Genomic DNA, 15,341 nt, shown 5'->3' with positions numbered 1-15,341 from the left:
AGGAGATTCCCCATGAGAGTGTGGTTTCTAAATCCTAAGCCAGGCTCCCCAGCCCAAAGCACCAGAGGCAAAAAGTGGAACCCACATAGCACCTGGCTGTGAAAAGCAGCAGGGATTCTGTCTGCCACAGAGAGGGGCAAGTCTACTACAGACACAGGAACCCTTTTAAAGAGCCAACTCACAAAATTTCATTCACAGCCACTCAACTTAGGCTTCTGTGGAGGGAGGGTGGAATGGACTAGCAGGGGTGGGCAAACTTTTTGACTCGAGGGCCACAATGGGTTCTTAAACTGGACTCAGAAGAAGGAGCTGCGGCCGTGTTTCCCGACGTTGCCATGTTAGCACTGCTGCTGGTGAAGGAGCGGAGGGGAGAGCAAGAGAACCCTCCGCTCTTTTGGCTCCGCGGGCCGGATGGAACAGCTGAACGGGCCGGATCCGGCCCGCGGGCCGTAGTTTGCCCACGGCTGGACTAGAGTCTCGTGAGTAGAGTTTAGGTTTTGTGGCTCTGGGGAAGGAGCTTTCAGGATCCTTGTATTGAGTCATTCACCCAAAGCAGATGCCATCTTTCTTGGGTGGTTCACTCCCCTCATGCAGCATCAGCCTAAGGGAAAGCAATAGCCCTGCCCTCTGGACTCCCTCTCACTCCACCCTTTAAACCTCATGCCTTCCTGAGGAGTATAAACAGAGGCCCTTTTAATGACTGAGTCTAATAGGAAGCCGGCAGGCAGAGGTAGGCTGGATCTTGTCATGGTGGATCTTGTCATGATGCGTTGGGATTTTGCTGACCTGCTCTCTCAGGCTCGGTGCTGGTAAAAATAAACCTTGGTATGCAGCTTAGTCTTCCCATGCACACCCAGGTGCAGGAGGCAGCCACAAACCGTGGAACACTTATAGCTACAGACAGGTTTCCATAAGCCAGTCACAGGCAGCGTTTGACATTAGCCTGCACCAAGTTCTTCCCAAGAGGCCCAGAACCAACAAACACAGTGGCCAGCTTTAGACAACATCAGAGCAGAATGCAATGAGCTTTATAAGCAGCATATCAAAAGGGAGATCTTGGCAGGCACCAAACCCTGCTTAGGCAAACTCTGCTTCCTGTGGTCAGCACCTGTACAGCAGATTGCATGCTATGGTCAGGGTTGAGCCTCACAGTGAGCCAACCTGGGGTCGATCCCACCCCATACGTCAATAGCAACCAAGGCTCAATTATAACATTAGGGCCACATAACCACACAAAGCACATTCTAGGAGCACACAGCTTAGGTGGCCAAGAGACTGCACCACTGGGTTCCACAGGCCACCTACTACACAACGCCATCCCACAAAGACTGGGAGACATAGCAGTTCTATCTAATACATAGAAACAAACAAAAAAAGGCAGCCAAAATGGGAAAACAAAGAAACATGCCCCAAATGAAAAAACAGGAAAAAACTCCAAAAGAAAAGAGCTAAATGAAATAGAGGCAAGTAATTTATCAGATATAGAGTTCAAAGTAATGGTTATAAGTATGCTCAAAATCATGAAAAAGGACATAGAAATCATAAAAAGGACCAATCAGGAATGAAGAATACAATATCTGAAATGAAGAATACACTGGAAAGAATAAACAGTAGGTTGGATGAATCAGAGGACTGAATCAGCAATTTGGAAGACAAGGTAGAAAAAACACACACCCAATCAAAGCAGCAAAAAGAAAAAAGAATTTAAAACATGAGGATAGTTTAAGGGACCTTTGGGACAACATGAAATGTAACAGCATCTGCATCATACGGGTACCAGACATAGAAGGGAGAGAGCAAGGGATCAATAGCTTATTTGAAGAAATAATGACAAAAACTTCCTAACTGGAGAGGAAAAAGACACACAAGTCCAGGAAGTACAGAGTCCCAAACAATATGGACCCAAGGAAACCCACACCAAGACACATCCTAATTAAAATGGCAAAAGTGAAAGATAAAGAGAGAATATTAAAAGCTGCATTAGCCTGACCATTTAACAACCATGAGGATAGCTATTATAAAAAAAAAGAAAAGAAAAAACAAAACTACAAATAACAAATGTTTCAATTATTACATGTATTATTTTTCCAATTTGAAAACACCAACTAAAAAGTTTTTTTAAAGAAAAAAATGAGGACATATTATTTAAATTGTTACAGTGAGTATCTATGAGTTACTTTCATCATTAAAATGTTCTTGCTGAAGTCACTAATCATCCGAGAGATGCAAATCAAAACAGCAATGAGGTACCATCTCACACCTGTCAGACTGGCTATCATCAACAAATCAACAAACGACAAGTGCTGGAGAGGATGTGGAGAAAAAGGAACACTTGTGCACTGCTGGTGGGAATGCAGACTGGTGCAGCCACTATGGAAGACAGTATGGAGTTTCCTTAAAAAACTGAAAATGGAACTCCCATTTGACCCTGTGATCCCACTTCTGGGAATATATCCCAAGAAACCAGAAACACCAATCAGAAAGGATATATGCACCCCTATGTTCATAGCAGCACAATTCACCATAGCTAAGATCTGGAAACAGCCTAAGTGCCCATCAGTAGATGAATGGATTAGAAAACTGTGGTACATCTACACGATGGAATACTATGCTGCTGTAAAAAGGAAGGAACTCTTACCATTTGCAACGTCATGGATGGAACTGGAGAGCATTATGCTAAGTGAAATAAGCCAGTCAATAAAGGAAAAATACCTCATGATCTCACTCATTCATGGACAATAGAGACCATTATAAACTTTTGAACAATAATAGATACAGAGGCAGAGCTGCCTCAAACAGATTGTCAAACTGCAGCGGGAAGGCCGGGGAGGGTTGGGGGGCAGGAGGTAGGGGGGTAAGAGATCAACTAAAGGACTTGTATGCATGCATATAAGCATAACCAATGGACATAAGACACTGGGTGATAGGGGAGGCTAGGGGACTGTCTAGGGCGGGGGGATAAAATGGATACATATGTAATACCCTTTGTAATACTTTAAGCAATAAAAAAAAAATAAAAAAAAATGTTCTTGCTGAAATAAAAAAATAATTAAAAGAAGAGTCTGACAATACTGGCATATACTTCATTCATAAAATATAAACAGTAAATTCTTACAGAAACCAGCTGGCTACATGATTCTCAAATGCAACCTATTCTCCTAACAAACAGTAGACTAAGAAAACTAAAATTTCAATAGGATTTGAAAATAACAGAAATGTACACATGATCAAATTTGTTAATTCTTCAGTTACACTATGCAATTTGTATACATATACTTTAGGATCTGAGTTCCATCTCTCTCTCTAGATGCATCTCCAGCCATTTTCACCCATGCATGCTACACTGGCCATTGAAAATTACTTACTATTCACGCAAGAAATAGCTCTTACCTCCATTCATTCCCTATGTTGTTGTTCCCTCTGAATGAAACACCTCATCTCTTCTGTGCTCATTAGTATGTCCACTCCCGCCCGACACCCACAGACTGAATAGGATCTCCCTCTCTAAACCGTATTTCTTAGAACATTCATCCCAATGCCAATACTGAAAGGTCCATGAGAGCATCAGCCTGTATCTTTTGAACATTATAGTCACAGTGGCAAACACAATGTCAGGCACATGGTGGATATAATCAACTGAATTACAGTTTAAAAGAACCCAATTAGTAAATAAATTTAGCTAAAAGAATGTCATTAAAGTTATAATTTAGCTGGATGGACCTCAACCTCATGGTTCTTTACTGATTGGCATGTAAAGATGTTTTATAATTCTCCTAGGACCTAGACAAAAGTAAATATAAATTAAATGCTCAGAGGAACAGTTATGTTACTTACTTGAATTGTTGGAATATAGCTGTCAAATTAATCTCTGGGACTTAAAAAAAGAAATCTAAAGGTGAGAGACAGGCTTGATGTAATATTAAACACAACTTTTTTCTAATCCTGTAGTAATTTTATATACTAGAAATATGAAAAAATAAAACATTTTAAATGCATTACATACCATTTCAACTTCTTGATCTTTAGCAATCAGCTGCCTATTAAGAAGTTCCTTGCTTGAGTCAAGTTTAATACAAAGTTCCCTTGTGGAAGACAAGTCTGCAAGGGCAGACACCTTTTCAAACTGAACCTTCTGAAGCTCCTCTTCCATCTTCACAAGAGATTTATGCAAGGTACAAATCTGGGCCTTGTAAGACCTTTCTGCATTTAAGTGCTACAAAGACAAAATTATTATTATAGTTTTTAACTTGGAAAAAAACTACAACATAGAGCACAAAATGGGGCAAATCTTTTACTAGTAATGATAGTACACTTACATTATAAGGAACTTTAGATGCTATAGGTAGTAATATATGCACAAAACACTATGACACACACATTTGGGTTTCAAGTTTCTATACACAAAGCCCATGAGTAAGGTGGTCAACATATTTGGAAAACAACTATTCCCACTTAAAAGTCTCAGCCCCAAAGCTGGTTGAGATATATACATGTTTGGTCTATAGTTCTGTCTGTTTACCACAGTTTCTATTATTCTATAATAAAAATATTATTGTTGTCTTTAACAATAAAGTGACAAATGAAACAGCTACTATTTCCCTCATAATACTCATTTTCCAATTCTTAAAATATATGTTGATATTGATCATCCTATATAATAAAAGTGTATGTATGCAAATTGTCCCCTCGACCAGGAGTTCATCCGGGAGCTTGACCAGGGGACAGGGCTGGGCAGGGGAGGGAGGGAGGCTCTTGCCGGCAGCCAGCAGCTGCTAGGGACCCTACCAGTGCATGAATTTCATGCACTGGACCTCTAGTAATATAATAAAATGAGGATTAATAACTCTCTAGCACTTACTAATACCTTAGGGAAAAAGACTCTGGGCAAGTATAAATTAAGAATAAATCCACATTATGAGAAATAAGGGTATGTTTTAAAAATGGTATTCAAGTTATATAAATGAGATTCAAGTTATATAAATGAGATTCAAGTTATATAAATGCTTTCAAACATTCAAGATAATCTCTCCTTTTTCAGAAAAAAAATGTCTTAAACACACTACCATCTACAAAGAAGCATTTGCTATTATGTGAAGATAACAGAACTAAGAGGAAAATAAAGACACTTTTCTACTTTTACAACTCCTTTTAAATGTACAAAGCACTAAAATATTGCTCCTGGAAAAAATTATTTGGTTACAATTCACTTCTACCTTTCTCCCTCCCTTCCTTCTCACTCACTGTATTTCTCACTCATTCTTTTTTTTAAGTATTATTATTTTTTAATCCTCACCAAGGATATTTTTCCATTGATTTTTAGAGAGAGTGAAAGAGAGAGAAAAAGACAAAGAGAAATATCAATGTGAAAGAAACACATCGATTGGTTGCCTCCTGCAGGAGCCCTGACCAGGGTCTGGGTCGGGGAGGAGCCTGCAACCAGAATCAATCGAACCTGGGACCCTTCCATCTGCAGGCCAGCACTCTATCCAGTGAGCCAAACTGGTTAGGGCCTCACTCATTCTTTAAATCACCTCCAGTCAATGTGCTTAAATGCATATCCAATGGTAAGCAAAATGGTCTCTGCTCTGACAAAACTTTCAGACTATGGGGGAATCATGCATCAGTCAAATAACCAAATGAATATATGTAATTCATAGATAAACTTTTAAGGAAGAAAGAAAAATTCTCACATGCCGAAAACAAAGAGAAAACAAAGCCAGAGCAGGAAGCAAATGAAAGCCTAAAGCTAAGAGTTGGGGATTGAAAGAGCCACTAACAGTGAATGACTTATATTTAAACATTCAAGCAAGTATAGGAGACAAGATGTAGAATTAATGGAGAGTTGGAACTGAGACCTGTACATAATTTGGGGCCCTTGAGAGGAGGCTCTGAGGGGAAAAAAATCCACTCAACCTCACAGAAATATAAACAAAAATTTATCTTGACCTATTCTCTGGATATGGAGAAAAATGTCTTCTGTAAGAAACTGAAATCTTAGGTCTGAGTTCACTCAATTTTAAAGTTAGACTTTACACTACCCATCCAAATTCTAAACTTCAACATAAAGTTTGTCCCTTTGTAGAAGCCCACCCAAATCCCTGGCCATATAGGAGTCTATAGAAGAAACAACGTTCTTTTTAAAGAGATTACAGTCAAGTAGTGAGAGTCAGAGTAACATAGCACATAGCAGGATCAGAGTTCTAGAACTTCAAATTATTGAACAAAATATTTTAGAAGGCATAGGAAAATATGCTTAAAAGTTGTAAAGACATTAGAGAAAAATTAATAAGACACATGTGAAAAAGAATCAAGTAGGACTTCTAGAAAGAAAAAATAAATGAAAAATTAATGAATGCATCAAAGAACAGACGAATACAGTTTGCGAGGGAAGAACAAACTAAAAGACAGATCAAAGAACAGAGAGATAAACAAATGGTAACTATGATAAAATATTAATAAACATTTGGGCTAGAAGATTCAAAAAGTGTATTTTAAAAGTTAGAGGAAACAGTAGAGTAAATGTGGAGGCAGTAATATTCAAAGAAATAACACCTGAGTATTTTCCAGATTCATAAAAGGCATGGATACTCTAACTGAAATAGTGTAACCTAACCAAGACATTCCTCCCCAAAAGAATCCATACCTAGACATATAATAGTGAGACTACACACAAAGAAAAAGAGAATACCTTAAAAGGAACCAATGACAGGATAGACTTATACAGAATTACAATTACAATGAGAACAGACTTCTCGATAAGACAATTAGGTTTAAAATTATAATAGGGGAAAATCCTGAATCTTGAATTCTATATTCAGCTAAACTAATATACAAGAATGAGAGTAAAATAAAGCCATTTGCAGAAGAGACTAAGAAAATAAACTGACAGGTCAAAGAAAGTAAGTTTAAAGAAAGAAAACTAAACTTAGAAGGAAGAAATAGAATGTAAGAAGCAATGATGAATAAAAACTTCTGTAAACATGTGGGTGGATACAAATAAACATTGGCTGAAAAGATAATAAAAACAGTAATGATTAATTATTAAGGACATAAAAAGTATTTCAAGATGGCTGCAGGGCTACATTACAGAGCAATCAACCTGAAAAACCAATGGAAGGCTAGCTGATCTGAAATATTGTAACCAAGGCGCACAGAAGCCACATAGAGGCCTGGTAAGAAGGTGTGGCCAGGGCTGAGAAGCCAGAAGGATATTGTGACTGTGGAACTTCCTCCCCATAGGAGCTAGGGTCTCAACCCCACATAGGGATTCCCAATCCAGAGCAACACAACTGGGAAGAGAAGCCTGCACAGGAATCAGTGAGGATTTAGACTGCCTGGGAGATTCAGATCACACCCTCTTAGGGAAAGAGCACTCCTAAAGGTTCAGCACCAGCCTGGGGTGTTTGCTCCAAACAGACTCCAACTGCTGGTGATGCCATGCTGTGATACTCAGATCCTACAAAGGGGTCTGCTGGTCACACCCAGCAGTGATTTAAAGAGGCTCTCTATTTTGGGGGGAGGCTTTTGGAAGAGACATAGGTGAGTAAACTGTGTGAACTGGGAGAGAGGGTTGGTCTCCCACTTCTGAGCACTAACTCAGTGATTCCCAAAGTGGGCACTACCGCCCCCTGGTGGGCGCTGCAGCGATGAGGGGGGGGCGGTGATGGCCACAGGTGCATTTGTTTTAACTTTTTTTGTATTATCTTTCTATTCTGAGTTCAATAAATAGTTTCATAATTTCAAACTTCAATGTTTCTAATTTACACCTTTCTTAACTATATTTTACGAAAAAGGTAGAAACATTAATACATATATCTTTCTGTTTAATTGCTATTAAAATTTTAAAAAAATTAATTTCCAGGGGGCGCTGAGTAATATTTTTTCTGGAAAGGGGGCGGTAGGCCAAATAAGTTTGGGAACCACTGCACTAACTGGTGCCTGCCCCTTCACCTATTGAGCTGCTCAGCCTGCCTTGCGCTGTTTGGCGATGCAGGGAACCTGTCCTGATGGGTTTGGAGCCCATGCAGAGCTCCTGGGACTTTGGGCTCTGCTCTTCTGAGAGCAGTCGCATGGAGAGATCAGAGCACCACACAGCTGACCTTTGGCCCCATCCTGCCAAGTTTGGTGGCACAGAGGGGCCAGGGAGCCACATAGAGCTGTGATTTTTGTACCGTGTCTCCCAAGGAAACTTCTGTATGGGAACCAGATGGGCAAGGGGCAAGTGCTGGGCTGTGTAACTACATTTGCTGACACCACCCACAACAGGAGACTGTTTGGATCAGCCCTGACAAGTCCCAGATACCCGCAATGGGAACAGCTCCATGGGGGGGGGGGAAGAGAAGAGCAGCTTAGAGAGGGGACATTCAAAGTATGAGATCATCAGAGGCTATTGTCAAAGACCAGAACAAAATACTTAGCCCCCTCCTGTGGACAGGGCTGGCATCATGAGCAATGGAAGACTCTTTTGATCTATGGCCCTGAGCCCAAGGCAACTGAGTTTGCTCCTAAAGAGGGGACAGCTAGCTGTACCCAAACTGACCTGCACTGAGCCCCCCTAGGAAGAACCAGAGTTGGAGATACTGGTAGAGATGGAAGGGTTTGGCTTTGAAGCAGGGGCCACTTTTTGCACATTGAGTTTCTAACTGTATGATCACCAAGTAGGGGGCCCTAAAACCCTATTTCAGTTAGGATGGGCTCATCTAACAGTTCTCTTCAGAAAGCTCTGGAGGAAGACCAGGCAGCCCCTGTGGTAGGCAGAGTAGTTCTCAGGTGGAGGTGGACCTCGGGAAACCTCATTCCTTTTACAGATCTGCCCTCAGTTCCATACTGGAAGAAGCTGATCCTTTTATACTGATTGATCCCTCCAATGCACATTCAGGTCCAGTAGATGCAAACAGTGAACAGCATGGCAGCTACAGACAGATAGGCCAAAGCTGGTTATACACAAAGTGTGACAGCAACCTGTACCCGAATGCCACCCAAATTGACCAAGAACCAACACAACCAGCGATGAGCTTCAGACTACACCAGGCACAACTATCCACACAAATGACACACACAAAGGAGGATTCTGGCAGGCACCAAACCCTGCTGGGAACAACTTTATAATGGGGAAAGCCCTGCACAGCGTTTCATACACAATGAGCAAGGTTTACTCTTATAGCCACCCATCCTGAATGGTTAACTCGACCCATGAAAGAGCCAACAGCATTCAAGACACAACTATAACTGGGGGTTCACAGAACCCACAAGAACATTCTAGGAACATGGAACTCAAGTGATTTGAAAGATTATGCCACTGAGTAAAACAAGACACATCAAGACACACCTGCACAGCACCTTGCATGCTATGACTGGGGTTGAGTCTGTCAGCCAGTCTGAAGGTTGATCCCACCAATGAGTGGACCAAAAGTAACCAAAACAAATTACAACAGAAAGGCCCACATGAACCACACACGTGACATTCCTAGAGCAACCAGCTCAGGATATCAAGGAGAATGCATCACTGGGTCCCTTAGGACACCTAATACATAAGGCCACTGAATGAAGGCTTGGAGTCATAATAGTTCTATCAAATACATAAAAGCAAACACAAAGAAACAGCCAAAAGGGGATGACAAAGAAACAGTTCCCAAATGAAAGTTATCCAAAAAAGACCTAAATGAAAAAGAAAGGGAAAGAATTTATCAGATATAGAGTTCAAAGTAACAGTTATAAGGATGCTCAAGGAACTTAGTGACAATTACAATAGAATGGAAAAGGGCACAGAAACCATAAAAAAGAGTCTGTGAGAAATTAATACCATACCTGACATCAAGAATACACTGGAAGTAATTTAAAATAGGTTGGATAAAATAGGTTGGATTTGGAAGGCAAGGTAGAAAAAGAAAACCAACCAGAGAGGCAGAAAATAAAAAAATAAAAAATAAGGATTGAAAACTTTGGATGACATGATTGGATGACATGATATGTAACAACATCTGCATCTTAGGGGTACCAGAAAGAGAAGAAAGTGAACAAGTGAATGGCCGAAAACTTCTCTAACTCAGTGAAGGAAAAAGTCAAGTTCAGGAACCACAGAGTTTCGATCAAGATGAGCCCGAAGAGACCCACACCAAGACAAAGCATAATTAAAATGGCAAAGGTTAAAGACAAAGAAGAATCTTAAAGACATCAAGAAAGGGAGTTAGTTATGTACAAAGGATTTTCCATAAAGCTGATTTATCAACCGAAACACTTTAGACCAGAAGAAATAGGCATTAAGAATTTAAAGTAATAAAAAGCAAGGACAAGAAAACAAAACTCCTCTATCCAGCAAGGCTATCATTTAAAATTAAAGGCAAAATAAGGAGCTTCCAAGACCTAAAAAAGCTAAAGAAATTCATTACCATGACACCAATAAGAAATGTTAAAGAGACCACTTGAAGAAGAAGAAACATATAGAGAGGGACATAGGTATAAAGGAAATATGACAATAAGTAAATATCTATTTGTATAAAGAGCCAGGGTCCATAACGACCAAAGGCTCAACCAAGTGGGTGGGGACTGGCAAGCGGGCTAAACTCGATGTTCTTGGTGGCCCAGGGTGCAGAGTGGAAGTGCAAACGTGTGGGTGGGGGCATGAGCATGGACTCGAGCGGCATACACTCACATGTCCATACCCACATAGGGCCCTTGAGTGCACCACCTGCGCATCTCTGGACTTCACCCTCCAGCCTGGATCCTCCAGGTCCCGTGCCCCGGGGTTGCTCAAGTTCAGCAAGAGTTTGCGATTTGCCCAAGGTGTGTTGAACAGTTTTCTCTTAACCCGTTTGTGGGAGTGTAATCTGATGTAAAACCAATGGACTAAACAAACAGAAGCACTTTCAAGAAAGTCAATTTAGAAATGTGGATCAAAGTTCAAGTGAATTAGCTTTGGGCCAAGAGTTCCATGTCTGTGAATGTGTTCTAAGTAAACAGTCAAATAAGCAATTATGTTCACTGTAGTTGTTGATGCCAGGGAAAACCAGACACAACCTGCCCCAAATAAAGGGTTAGTGAGGTAAACCATAGTAATGCCAGTCAGGGGTAACACTGTAGCCATTAAAAACTATGTCTGGCCCTAAACGGTTTGGCTCAGGGGATAGAGCGTGGGCTTGCTGACTGAGAGGTCCCAGGTTCGATTTCGGTCAAGGGCATGTACCTTGGTTGCGGGCACATCCCCAGTAGGGGGTGTGCAGGAGGCAGCTGATCGACGTTTCTCTCTCATCGATGTTTCTACCTCTCTATCCCTCTCCCTTCCTCTCTGTAAAAAATCAATAAAATATATTTTAAAAAATTATGTCTGTACATCCAATTGGTTGACATGAAAAGAAGGCCATAACCAAATATTAAGTGGAGGGCAGGGGAAGCTCAGAAGAGGGCATGTATATTTATATGTAAGTATATTTTATATGTCAGGGAAATAACAGTTTTAAAAAAGGTGATTGTTCCTGAGCTCTGCAATTGTGAGTGTTAGCAAATTGTGTTTCAGGTGTGACAGGTGCCTTTGGTGTCCCATACACACAGACATCCTTGCCTGTGGTACAGTCTGAACCTTTGCTGGACCTGCCCCTCTCTGTTGTGGCAATGGCCCAATCAGGCATTCCCTTTTATTGGGCTGGTTTCCTTTTCTCCTTTGCCCAAACCATGACTTTCCAACAAAAGAATATTAACCAAGCAATCCTAACAACAAGTTTTGTTGCCAACTGCAACTTATGCCCTTTTACACAAATGTTGTTGCTTTCAAGCTTACCAGGTTGTATTTCAACACTTTTATTTTTCTGCAACTTGACCATTTTTTATTCATTTAAAATATTCTGGAGTATTTGAAATACACACAGGAAAGTAGAGAATAATATGACAAATACTTATCTATACTAATAAAAGAGTAATATGCTAATTAGACCAGACATCTTCTGAACATCCTTCCGGACATCCTTCCAGAAAAAGCCATGGTGGCAGGGTCTAAGGCAGAGGTGGTTAGGGGCGACTAGGACAGCTGGGGAGGGCAGTTAGGGGCAGCCAGGCAGGTAGATAGGTGAGCGGTTAGGAGCCAGTAGTCCCAGATTATGAGAGGGATGCCTGACAGTCGGACATCCCCTGAGGGGTCCTGGAATGGAGAGGGTGCAGGCTCAGCTGAGGGACTCCCCCGCACACCGTTCACGAATTTTGTTCACCGGGCCTCTAGTCCATCAATAATAACCTTAAATGTAAACGGATTAAATGCTCCAATTAAAAAATATAGGGTAGCTGAATAGATAAGAAAACATGATTCATGTATATATTGTCTACAAGAGACCTACCTTGGAGCAAAGGATATATGCAGCATGAAAATGAAGGCGTGGAAAAGAAAATATTCCATGCAAATAGAAACAAACAAACAAAAAATGCTAGGGTAGGAATACTTATATCTAACAAAATAGACTTCAAAACAAAGGTCTTACAAAGAGACAAAAAAGGCGACTACATAATACTAAAGGGATTGACCCAACAAGAAGATATAACCCTTGTAAGTGTATATGTAACCAATATAGGAGCATCTAAGTATATAAAAAACAAAATACAACTTGGTGGACATTAAGGGAGAGGGGGATTGTACCCTACTGTCATCACTGGATAGAATTTCCAGACAAAAACCAAACAAGGAAAAAGGATCTTATATGACACACTAGATTGGATGGATTTAATTAATATTTCCAAATCATTTCATCCTCAAATTGCAGAATATATATTCTTTTCAAGTAAATATAGAACATTATCAAAGATGGGCCACATGTTAGGACACATGATACGTCTTAACAAATTCAAGAAGACTGAAATCACATCAGGCACCTTCTCAAATCACAATGGCATGAAACTAGAAATCAACTACAATAAAAAACATTCAAACACATGGAAACTAAATAGCATGTTGTTAAACAATGAATGGGTTCCCAATAAGATCAAGGAAAACAAAAAAGAATTACCAGGAAACAAATGAAAATGAACATAGAGCTTAAAATGTATGGGACACAGCCAAAGCAGCCCTGATAGGAAAGTTCGTAACACTACAGGCCTACTTCAAGAAGCAAGAATAATCTGAAATAAATAATCTAACCTTACCACCTAAAATAATTAGAAAGAGAACAAAAATCAAAGCCTGGAGAAAGTAGAAAAAAGGAAATAATAAAGATCAAAGCCAAAATAAATGACATAGAGACTAAAACAACAATACAAAAGATCAATGAAACCAAGAGCTAGTTCTTTGAAAAGATAAAAAAGATTGATGAGACCTTCACTAGACACATCAAGAAACAAAGAGATAGGACCCAAATAAATAAATAAATCAGAAATGAAAGAGAAAAAGTAACAACTGACATCATAGAGCTACAAAGGATAATAGTAAAATGCTATGAACAACTATATGCCAACAAATTAAAAAAACCTGTGTGAAATAAATTACTAGAAACATACAACCTTCCAACATTGACTCAGAAAAAAAAAAACAGAAAGCCTGAATAGACTGATTACAACTAGTGAAATTGAAGCAGTAATAATAAAAAAATTTCCCAGAAAATGAAGGTCCTAGACTGGATGGCTCCACAGGTGAATTTGATAAATATTCAAAGAAGAACTAACATCTATCCTCCTTAAACTATTTCAAAAAATTCAAGAGGAGGAAATACTTTCAAGGTTTTTTGTTTTTTGTTTTTTTGTGTTTTTTTTTGAGGCCAACATTATCCTTATCCTCAAATTAGATAAAGAAACTGCAAAGAAAAGAAATTGTAGGCCAATATCCCTGAAACATAGGTGCAAAAATCCTGAAAAAAAAATCAGCAAACTGGATCCAGCAATACATTAAAAAAAATCATATACCATGACCAAGTGTGATTTATTCCAGGGATGCAAGGTTAGTACAATATTCAGAAATCAATAAATGTGATACATCACATAAACAAAATGAAAGATAAATATCACATAATTATATCAATAGATGAAGACAAAGCATTTGACAAAATCCAGCACCCATTTATGATAAAACCTCTCAACAAAGTGGGGATAGAGTGATCATACATCAACATAATAAAGGCCATATATGAAAAACCTATAGCCAACATCATACTCAGTGGGAAAAAACTAAAAAACTAAAAGTGTTTCTCTTAAGATCAGGAAGAAGATAGGAATGTATGCTTTCACCATTCTTATTTAACACTAGAGGCCCGGTGCATGAAATTCGTACCTGGGGAGAGGGGTGCCCTCAGCCTGGCCTGCGCCCTCTCACAGTCCAGGACACCTCAGGGGATGTCCATCTGCTGGTTTTCCTCTGACTACTTTTAAGATGTTCTCTGCCTTTGTTTTTTTGTGTAGTTTCCCTCTAATGCACCCAGGTATTAATTTTCTTTCTCCTCGCAGTCTTCGCAGTCTGGGACCCCTCACTCCTTACCACCTGTCTGCATGCTCCTTACCGCTCAGCTTGCTGCTTATTAGCAGCAGGCTCCTTACTGCTTGGCTTACTGCTGCGGAGGCGGGAGAGGCTCCTACCACCGCTGCTGTGCTCGCCAGCCATGAGCCCAGCTTCTGGCTGAGCGGCGCTCCCCCTGTGGGAGCGTTGAGCGTCATAGCGACTGGTCGTTCTGGTCATTCCACCGTAACAGTCACTGGGCTTTTATTATATAGATAATACTGGAAGTTCTAGTCACAGCAGTCAATAAGAAGAAGAAATAAAAGGCATCCAAATTGGAAAGCAGAATACTGTAGAACCAAGATGGCGGCATAAGGCATAAACCTGTGCGTGCTGCCTCCCAAAACAACACTGAAATTACATCTATAAGACAAAACAGCTATCATCCAGAACCATGGGAAAGCTGGCCAAGTGGAAGTTCTACAACTAGAAGGAAAGAAAAAAGCACATTGAGACGGGGAAGGAGCTGCAGACGCGCCAAGAACAGAGGTACGAAGGCGTGCGCGCAACGGCTGCACCTTGGTGCGTGGTTTTTTTTCAATCGGAAGGGGATACAAGCTCTTGAACGCACTGAGCTCGTTTAAGGCGAGATTCTAAGGTCCCAGACTCCTACGGGGAGTAACTGGACTGTCTTGCAGCGGTTTGGAAAGTGAGGGAGGCTTTCTCACAGAGCTGCTTGCAGGGATCATTGTTGCTGTGGGGGCGCAGGACTACAGAGACGTGGGTGCCGGGGTCCAACCCCAGCAGGTCCAGGGGTCCCCAAAGGTGTGGACGGAGTCGGCGAAGAAGGAAGGACACAGAGACAGTGTTCAGTTGATCAGCAGCCTAGCCAGGATCTCTAGCCCGGATCTCCAGCCAAGTTCTGGTCTGGATCTCCAGA

General features: G+C 40.6%; 1 protein-coding gene across 1 annotated transcript in view; it reads right to left on the bottom strand.

Annotated features, from left to right (window-relative positions):
* The window catches only part of LOC132213023 (testis-specific gene 10 protein-like), a 130,867-nt gene that overhangs the window by 29,797 nt on the left and 85,729 nt on the right, over positions 1 to 15,341 (bottom strand). The window contains exon 15 of the mRNA XM_059658991.1: positions 4,004 to 4,213. Coding sequence (XP_059514974.1) covers positions 4,004 to 4,213 — 210 coding nt within the window. The remainder of the gene's footprint in view (positions 1 to 4,003; positions 4,214 to 15,341) is intronic.

This window comes from Myotis daubentonii, chromosome 12 (assembly GCF_963259705.1).
Source record: "Myotis daubentonii chromosome 12, mMyoDau2.1, whole genome shotgun sequence".
Classification (NCBI taxonomy): Eukaryota; Metazoa; Chordata; class Mammalia; order Chiroptera; family Vespertilionidae; genus Myotis; species Myotis daubentonii.
Note: the sequence above shows the minus strand (reverse complement) of the source record. Positions and strands in the feature narration are given on the sequence as shown.